Source organism: Chenopodium quinoa, unplaced genomic scaffold (assembly GCF_001683475.1).
Source record: "Chenopodium quinoa cultivar QQ74 unplaced genomic scaffold, ASM168347v1, whole genome shotgun sequence".
Lineage (NCBI taxonomy): Eukaryota > Viridiplantae > Streptophyta > Magnoliopsida > Caryophyllales > Amaranthaceae > Chenopodium > Chenopodium quinoa.
In genome coordinates this window covers 5,605,437-5,615,608 of record NW_018744367.1, presented here as the reverse complement: position 1 = coordinate 5,615,608, position 10,172 = coordinate 5,605,437, and the positions used below count along the sequence as shown (strand labels likewise).

At 43.7% G+C, this 10,172-nt stretch overlaps 1 protein-coding gene across 1 annotated transcript; it reads left to right on the top strand.

The window, feature by feature from the left end:
• Positions 1–4,445: 4,445 nt before the first annotated feature.
• Positions 4,446–9,918, top strand: LOC110696709. The gene is made up of 2 exons (XM_021874063.1): positions 4,446–4,646; positions 9,679–9,918. The coding sequence occupies exons 1-2, from the start codon at positions 4,446–4,448 to the stop codon at positions 9,916–9,918; spliced, it is 441 nt and encodes a 146-aa protein (XP_021729755.1).
• Positions 9,919–10,172: the final 254 nt, after the last annotated feature.

Below are 10,172 nucleotides of genomic sequence, written 5' to 3'. Positions count from 1 at the left end.
GTACCCCTTTATTAGGGCAGGTTAAGGGGTAAACCCATTTGATGCGTAATTAAATAAACTAAGCAATTTATTTATTTATTGGTTGGTTGTGTTGTATGTTGTATGTTTCTAAACAGGTGCAACAAGGTAAGTTGTGTGTTGATAGGATGAAAGCATGGTAGTGTGTACTGTTTACGCTTATGTACTCAGAATTGCTGGTTGTGTGTTTGTATGTTTGTTTGGCCTTATCTTTATCTTGGCCCTACGATGACCCATTTCTAATGGCGAGTAGTGGGGACAAAGTAATAAAGAGAAGCTTTTCAGGTGATGGAGTATATTCATGATGGGTATGAGTGAAGAGTGAATCATGTTTAGTTTTCAAAAGAATATGATGTGTTTTATTTGCTTTGCTTCTTATATATAATTGCTTGTGAGACTAACAAAAAGGTTTTATCATTCGTTTGGGTTTTGAAAAGGGCCTAAAATGGTTCCAAGTTGTAGGTTGACTTTATTTGACTTTGATTTACTTTACTTTCGTTTGGTTTGACTTTTTAATTTGACTTGTTTAGAATGGTTTTAAAAGTGAGTCTTCCGCTGTGTGTCTTTGATAATTGCCTTAGCCTCTATTCTTTTGAGCTTCTAGGCAGAGCAGAGAAGACAAGCAGGGCGAAGAAGAGCGGAGTAAAGTAGAGCTGATTTCAGTAAAGTAGATAAGATTTTAGCAGAGTAGAACAAAGGAGGGTAGAGTAGAGCAGGGCAGATCAGAGCAGAGCAGATTTTATTATTATTATTATTATTATTATTATTATTATTATTATTATTATTATTATTATTATTATTATTATTATTATCGCATTATTATTATTACTATTACTATTATTATTATTATTATTATTATTATTATTATTATTATTATTATTATTATTATTATTATTATTATTATTATCATCATCGAATTATCATCATCATCATCATCATTATCATTATTATTATTATTATAATTGTTTTGGGGTTTTCTGTGTCTCTCGGGAGAGTTACGACACTAAGTCTGGTTTTCGGGCGCCTGTACCTGCAAAACAAAGGAGACTCCGGTTGGGTGGAGTTCCGCCTCCGACGATCAAGTTAGAACGTGTACGGAGAATGTAAAAAGGTACGAAAAGTAAAGTGAGATCTTCTCCGATTCTAAGATCAGGTGTTTTCTCTGTTTTCGAGAGAATTGATTATGTTGTAATCATTGAATTACGTTGTTTTCAAGGTGAGGAAAATCTCCCTATTTATAGGATCGTTGGGATTCGTGCCCTCATCCTAAGTTATGGAAACCTAGGACTAACGGGCTGCACCATTTTAGGGCAGTCTAAGGAATTGGGCCTTGAAGGCCGCTAACTCCATATGGAGTATCTGCCTGCCACGTGTCTAGCCCTGGTAGGTCCACTTTGGGATCTACCTAGGGTGACACGTGTCACGCTTTGGTTGGTCAACGTGGCGGGGTAAAAATTCCCAAATCATTTACCCCTCACAAGGGTGACGTGGCGCGCCACGTGACGCCTATGACAAGTGTCACGCATGCATGGGTGGACAAAATTTTTACTGTTTACCTTCTGGTGTAAATTTCAGGGTTGCCCCTGAGATTTTTACCCCTCTCTATATATGTCTTTATCCCCTCATTTTTGCATATTCACGAGAAATTCAGATAGAGAATCTTTGACTTTTGAGAGAATTTGTTTATTGCCGCTTGAGTCCGATCCGCCTGCATTACAGACGTCCCAAGAGGTTGCTTCAGTACCTTTAATACAAGGTAACCACCTGCTTCATTTCTTACTTGTTCTTTAATTTTTCGTTTGTGTGGTTGTTATTCCTTGTTTTTCAAAATGGTTTCACAAACACGCATGGCACGACCTAGGGTAGCTATCAGTCGGTCACCAGGAATGGCTGAATCTAGGACTAGGAGTGCCGCCTGCCCTCACTTGGACTCCCTTCTGCAAACATCCCCGAATCTGACCATCTCTATGTTTGTGCAGGACACTATGGTCAGAACTAAAAAGACGGCCCATGGCCCTATTAATAAGGAAGATGCCAACTCTATTAGGGTGCCAAGAGATGAGGTTTTTGATCACTCACCCGGCACTCCTAGCATGCCGGTTGACTCCATTTTGAACGAGTTAGATGATGGGGCTGATGATAGTGCATCCAGCTCTGAACAAGGGTCATCCCAGTCGGATGTTGTTTTAGGCGATTTTGAAGATAGAACTGTGCTGCCTGTGTCCCATGAAGAGTTAGAAAGCTCTAAGTCTTTCTTTGACTCTAAGGAGAAGGGCGCCTCTCCTAAAAGAGGACAAGGGGAAGCTTATTCCTTTGCTCAAAATGAATTCACCCCTTACTTCACCCATGTCTCTGTTGGGACTCGGAGAAATATGCTGAAAAAACTTGAGGAATTCCGAGACACCTATGTCATGGGGTTGGATATGAGATTCATGTCCTTGACTCGGACTATACAGTCGTCTGGCCATTCAATCAAAGTTATAGGGATTAATGCTTCGGCTGTAATGAAGCTGCGATACAGGCGGGCTTGAGATTCCCGCTGGATAAAGACGTTGAGAAAATCCTGGACAAATACCGCTTGGGTATTTGGCAGCTCGCCCCTAACTCTTGGGCGAACATTCTAGCGTACATCGCCGCCTGTAAGATGCAGAGGGTGAAACCGGGCTTTGAGGCCTTTGCTTCAATGCATTATTTGAGCAAGGCTCCTAAGGCAGCTGGCCCTGGGTGGTACACCCTAACTTGTCACAAAGGGTTCATGATGACCCTGGGCAAAGAATCAAAATGGAAGGACTAACGAAGCCGTTTCTACATCATCTCTTTGCCAGATACCAGGCGGAACTGAAAGTATAACACTTGGAACAAGAACCCGTACCTTCTAGGCCAGAAGGTGATTCTCCCGCCTGTTCCTGATAAAGGCTGGGATCAAATTTTGACGCCTGACTTATTCAAGGTTTCCACCAAAACCTTAAAGGGAGGGAACGAAAGGGAGATAATTCCCCTTAGTTACATCCCTAGGTTTTAGTGGTCAAGGGGCCTTTTTTATTTAGCCACCTACGGTCTTAGCACAGAAAAAACAAAAGGTAGCTGGCCGGATGGAAACGCCTAGCAATATATATTAATTCTTTGTTAATTCTTACTGACGCTCATCCAACCTTTTTTGCAGAAGAAGCAATGTCGCAGCTGTATCCGAGCAAGAAACCTGCGAGCTGTGCTGCCGCCTATTGCCAAGTGATCCGGTAGAAAAACCAGATCTTCAAAAAAGATCGGCTGGAACATGTAAGTATTCTACAATTGTCACTGTTAGGCGGACCTTATTGTCTTGAATTTGACGACTTATCTTGATTTTCAGGAAGGATCAACGAGGCTGCCTGCCTTTGTCAATAAGCCCCTGAAGCGTCCGTTTGCTGAAGAGGATTTGATTCCCTCTAAATCAAGGAAATCCGTGGTGCAGAAAAATCCTTCTGCTGCCAGGACTGAGGATGATTCTCACCCCTCCATTGTCTGCAAGCCGCTTGCTTCTCTCGGAGCCCTTAAAAAATCGGACGCTCCTTGGGCATCGAAGAGTGGCCAGCCACTCACCATTGCTGTTGGCTCAGCAGCAACAGGCGGGCATGTCGCAGGCAGACGCAAAGACAAGCGTCTTAAGGACTTGGAGGTTGAGCTCCCAGGTATCAATGTCTTCAATCCATTACCTTACCCTACTAGGGTGAAGTCTTATCAGCAGTCGCCCAACAGCTCTGAAGACACCCGGTCTACAGGCCGGGATTATGTCAACTTCTGACCAAGTGTTGAATGTGCAGATGCTACTTAAAGGCCGGATATACAGCAGTTCGCTAAGAACATGCTGAAGGCCGTTTCTGCTAAGGAGCGGGATTTTGTGAGGGGGGTTGGCACCCTCAACTTTGATGCCATTTTGGCGCTTCTAGCTAAGGTAACCTGTTTTTAAGTTAGAAAATATTTCTAACCCCTCTCATGCCGTTTGTATTGATGATCTTCTTTGCCGGATGTAGGCTATGCTGCGGGTGAACGGGCTCAAAAAGCCGTTTGCAGACAAACAAAAAGCGGTAAATAGTGCCAAAGAAAGGGCCGCATCTGCTCTTGATCAAGCCATGTTTGACATATTAAAAAATGAAGCAATGACTCATGATATCCTACATTCTCAGGCGGAGGCCAACATTTAGGTCAAGCAGCAGCTAGAGGGGGCTGGTATTTGATCTTGAGGGCTAGCTGAAGTCAACCAAGGATGAGCTTGATAAGCACGAGGATGACAGCAGGGAAATAAACAGCCTCCACCGCCTGAACGAGAATTTGAAAAGAAAACTCGCCAACCAGGTGGAATAACTGGGAAGAAGTTCCAAGCCAGGGCCGAGGAGGAAAAGAGTCAGTTGGTCGAGGAGAACGAAGCCGACTGTGCCATCCGGATGAAAATGGCTTGGAAGGCTTTGCATCCTGACGACGATTACTCCATTTGGGAGTATCGTTTTGAGCAAGCCATTGAAGAGCTTGACAAGGAGCGGCTGCAGGCAAAGAAAAATGGCAGAGCTGATGACAAGGACATGGCTGAAAATGAGGACTTTAAGCAGGATGAGGGTCATCCGGATGATGCTGGTGAAAAGCTGGATGAGAATGTAGAAGAGTCCTCCCCTCCAGATCAAATATAAATCTCTTTGGCCGAATGGCCTGACCATTACTCTTCCGGCTTGCGTGCCGAGTATATATGTATCTTTACCGGCTGAGGAGTCGGGTTTGGTTAACAATATCTTTTTCTCACCGATTGTAAAATCGATTAACACTTTCTTTTAATCGACCATGGGGTCCGTTTTATATGAAAAAGCCGGCCATTGGGTCGGTTTTCCTTGCATTTTTTTTGGTATCAATTTTGCTAAGTGCGTAGAACATGCGGTATACCAGATGTACTTGCCCCTGGACGGATGTGCGCTTGGTTTCAATGTGGGTTGATTACACTAAATCAAGCGGACAGTCGTCCATTAAGCATCCGAATAGAGTATCAGATGATCGTTGACCGTATCAATATTGCCAGGGGCTCTGATCTTGGATCGTCTGTATTGGAACAAGCGACTTAAAGTGCCTTTGCCCCGTTGTGGGAATTTCTTAGCTGACTCAATTATCATGAGATATTAATTTAACTTAGAATGACGGCCGGTTACCGGTTGGTGTCAATAAGACATGCGATTTTGTTTATGTCGTTTAGGTTCCATTATAGATTATTCAGGTCAAACGGCTGTGAATTAGCCCTTATTGGGTTAATCAGTCGCTGCCGCTTGTGTTTGAGTTTATAGAGCAATGTGCCACCCGGATGGGAGATGCTCTCTGCGACAAATTCACCCAGATGGGCGTCACCGGATGTCTTTCCCTTGTTAGAGCAGACGGGTAAACGTTTAGTAACAGGTGGCCATTGGCCATATCAAGTTTTTAAACGAGCAATGTTTTAATGCTAAGTTTTCACTAGACGAAAATCCTAATTTGGCACCGGTTCAAACCCCCCTAAGGCACCGGTTTTGAACCGTTGGGGATTTGAGGGATGTCAAATCCTCAAAAATTTGGCACCGGTTCAAAACCAGTGCCAACTAAAGCGTTTGGCACCGGTTAACCAGTGCCAACTAATATATTAATATTACTAATTGCCTTAGTTGGCACCGGTTAACCGGTGCCAAATGTTTTAGTAGGCACCGGTTAATCGGTGCCAACTTTAATGGCACCAGTTTTTTTTTATTAAATTCAATGTAATAGGCACCGGTTTCAAGCATGAACGGTGCCTTTAGCTTGTTTTTTTTTTTCGGGCAATAATATATATTAATATTAATACTAATAAATATAATAATAATGAGATCATGTACATAATACCGATAATTAATAATAATAATAATAATAATTATTATTATTATTAATTTTAATAATAATAATAATAATTATTATTATTATTAATTTTAATAATAATAATAATAATAATAATAATAATAATTATTATTATTATATTAATATTAATAATAATAATAATTATTATTATTATAATATTAATAATAATTAGTGTTATTAATATATTAAAAGTAATAATAATTGAAAATAATAAAAAGGACATAAATATTGATAACAATCCCAAAATATGATATTAATTAGAAAAAAGCGTCATAACTACAAACATAATTAATTAGTAATAAGGTAGTACACTAAGCTAGTTAAAACATAAATAAATGATATTTACAAATTAAATGTGATGTAGGCCGCCAATATGTCTCGAATTACATTGAGTTCCTCGCTCGTGAACGGATTTCCCGTTTGTCCCTTGCAAAACTTGGAATACATACACAAAACGTAAGTTAGTAGGAGTGAACTTATAAATAGTCATAACATGTCTTTATCACTTATTTATAGATGGCCAAGGCTTAAATTTATAAGAAAATAGCAATTAAGGGGTTTTAGAACGCATCTTCAACCAAAATGGCCCGAGTAAGGCCATTTTGACTACTAGGATGCCTATTTCCTACATTTCTTGTCTAGTGAACTCATAAATAGTCATAACATGTCTTTATCACTTAGTTATTGGTGACTAAGGCTTGAAATTACAAGAAAAGAGCAATTAAGGCGTTTTGGAACGTTATTTCAACCAAACTGGCATACCTCTTTAAGCTGTTGTGTGTCTGTACAATGACTCACTATGTCAAACATGAATCTCATCACGTATAGGCCACAATTACAACTCCGAGACTGGAACCGGGCGCTTGTACCTGCAAAACAACGGAGACTCCGGGTGGTAGGAGCTCCGCCTCCAACGGTCAAGTTAGTACTTGTTTAAGGAGTAATTAATGCGGGAAAAGGTAGAGTGTTTTCTCTAGGTGAGAGTAATTAATGAACGTAATCCCCTTTAATGAGGATTAATGATCATAATTATATGCCTTGGGATGCGTGCGAAATGCTAGGTTTAGGTTAAACCTAGGGCTGACTGGGCTTTTTCCAAGGATTGGGCCTAGGTGGCCGTTTTGCCTAGTTGGCATAGGGAAAGACACGTGTTGTGTCGTAACTAGTCCATGGTGGACAGATCAATGCCTGACACGTGGCAGGCTCCTATTGGCCCATGTGGCGGACATGTGGCATATGACTGTTCGTATGTCACCTGTGATAGGTGTCGGCCTGTAACAGGCGATGTCCGCTACAGGTGTCGCTTGGTGGATGACCGAAAGTTTTTCCCGCTCAATTTTGAATTTTGGGAGATGACCCTTCGACTTCTCTTTTGCCCTATATAATGGGATGTTAACCAAGTCATTTGTTCACATTTGCGAACTTTTTCAAGAGAACTCTCGGACCCCTGAACTTGAGCTCTGACACTTGGCAAATTCTGACCTGCTAGGACGACTGTTTTACTAGGCACCTACTTCGATCTAGCCTTCCAGAACTTAAGTTTCGGGTAACCGTCTGTTCCTCTATTCTTCTTGCTTTTGCACTTTTTTCTTTCTTTTTTGAAAATAAGACCTTAAAAGCATCTGGCACGGCCTAGGTTAGCAATCAGCCGGTCATCGGGGACGGCTGAGTCTAGGACTAGGGGGTGCAGACTTCCCTGCGGTACTTCAAACTTTGCGCAAGTCCCGGAATCCAACTGTCTTTGTATCTATGCTAGACAGTATGGCAAGAACAAAGAAAACCAAGAGAATAGAAAACTTTGATGGCTCCTCTTTCCGGGTTCCGATTAGTGAAACATTGGACCAGCCGCCTGATACCGCAGGGACCCAAGGCGGCCCTTCTGTCGAGAGCTCTGAGGAGGGAGCTAAGATAGTTCCTTCCCATTTTACTGTTGACCTGGCCAGTCGGCAGATGACCCCCGAAGAAGAAGAGGGGTCGGCCCCTTCAGGAAATGGGGAAGAATCGGACTCTTCTGATAGTGAGTCCGGCTCTAGCTCGTCGAGCCGCCTCCCTATAAGCTCAGAAGAGAGGCACAATCGCTTGCATGAGGCATGAGATTCTCGTGCGGCTGAAAAGGGGGAAGGCTGGTCAGAACCATCCGCCTCTCATAGGGAGTTGAACACTCCGTATTACTGCCATGTACCCAAGGGCCGAATCAAGGCCATGAATGAGCGAATGCCGACTTTTCTTTCGGACCATACGATGGGTCCGAATTATCAATTATTCGTGCCGGACGGCGAGGACACAGTCGTCTGGCCAGAGGGCACCAGCTATGGGGACGCTTGTTTTGGCTGTTACAAAGCGGCCATCAAAGCTAGATTACGATTTCCTCTGCATCCGGCTGTTCAACAAATCCTCGATGGGTTAGAGGTGGGGCTTTGGCAACTGGCCCTGAACTCCTGGTTCAACATCCTGGGCTATGTAGCCGGATGTGAAATGCACGGGGTGGAGCCGAATTTCGAGGCGTTTGCTCACATGAACTACCTCAGCCGGACCCCCAAAGCAAGCGGTACCGGCTGGTACCAATTAACAAGCCACAAAGGCTACCTTATGACCAGGGGCAAAGAGAACAAATGGAAGGATTGGAGAAACACCTTCCTTATCATTTCCAGCCCCGATCGCCTGCTGAACAAACGCTACAATAGGTGGAACAAGGATCCACCTCTTCTAGCAGGCGGTCGCAGCATGCCGCGCGTTCCTCTCAAGGCCAGGGAAGAGATCCTGGACTGAGGGTTGTTCAAGGTAGAGATTAGGGAAAACTCTACCACTAGGGCACGAGAGCAGGTGCCCCTAAACTGCGTCCCAGAGTTTCAATGGCTCTATGAAGAGTTTTTCCTGGCCGCTTGCGGCTTTAGTAGTCGGTCCTCCAAAGGTAGCCAGTCACTTGAAAATATGCACTCTTCGTTTTGATTTGTTTGAAATTTTTTCTAACTTTTGTGGTTCTTATTTGTAGCTGAAGCCATGGACCAGATATCTGCTTCAAAGAAGGCGGACGCTTTGCTGCGAGCCTCCATAATGCAATAGAAGCAGACCGCTTCTAACTCTCCTGCCAAGGAGACGCCCACCGTGAGTTTCGATCCTCAGAACTTGTCTTTATTAGACTGTTTTAACAACTATTGACCACTCGTCTCTTTTGTAGACGGGCACTTCCAAACCCTCTTCCTCCCACCAACCGGACTCAAAGGTTCGGAAGCTGACTGGTGGGAGTACGCCCGGGTCGGCCAAGAAACAATCGGCTGACAAGCAGCCGGCCACCCCACAAAGTGTGGGGAACCCACGACTCGTTCTGACTCGGCCACCAAGAAGTATAGCTCACTCTGCTAGACTTGCTTATTTCTTTATCACTTTCTTCATATTTCTGATGTTTTTTGTTTCTGATGCAGGCGGCCCCTCAGAACCTGACTTGGTCAACATGGCCAAGTCCATGATTAAAGCCGTCCTCAAGAAAAGAGGGACGCGGTGAAGGGAGTCGGCACCCTGGACCTAGACGGCATCATGGGTCTCCTGTCTGAGGTAGACTTAAATTTTTTTTCAATTTCATTACTTTGCATGCCGCTTGCTTTTTCTAACGCCTGTTTTCCCTATTTTCAGACCATGTTAAGAGTACACGGCCTTCGCAGGCCGATCAACGCCAAAAACAAAGAGGTAAAGGCTGCTAAAGGTATGGCCGCCTCTGACGTAGATAAGGCAATGTTTCAAATTGCCCAAAATGAATTTTTGACAACTGATATTCTTTATTATCAGGCGCAGGCCACTGCCAATATTCGTACCGAGTTGGAGGCGGCCAAAAAGAAGAACAATGAGTTGGAGGTGACAGTCAAGAGTCTCCAAAATGAGCTGAAGCCGCTTAGGCAGAAGATGACTCACTTCGAGTCCATGGAGAAATCCTTAACCAATGTCAAAGAGCACCTGGTTCAGCAGGAGAAGAGCCTCACCGATGAGCTCTCGGCCAAGGCCGAAAAGGAGAAAATGGAGCTAGCCTAAGCCATGATGGAGGACTCGGCTCAAATCATGAGGATGACTTGGATGACTCTTTTCCCAAAAGCTCATTATGCCGCCTGGGAGAAGAAGTTCGCTGCTTGTACTGAACAGTACAACCGGCAAATCATGGAGCAGGCAGCTGAAGAGGACCAGGCGACCAAGTCCAGCTCAGAAGAAGCGGAAGAGGTGGAGGTGGCCCTGCAGCCGATTGGGGAAGGTGCGTCTAGAGAAGCAGCCCCTGATGCCGAAACAAGCAA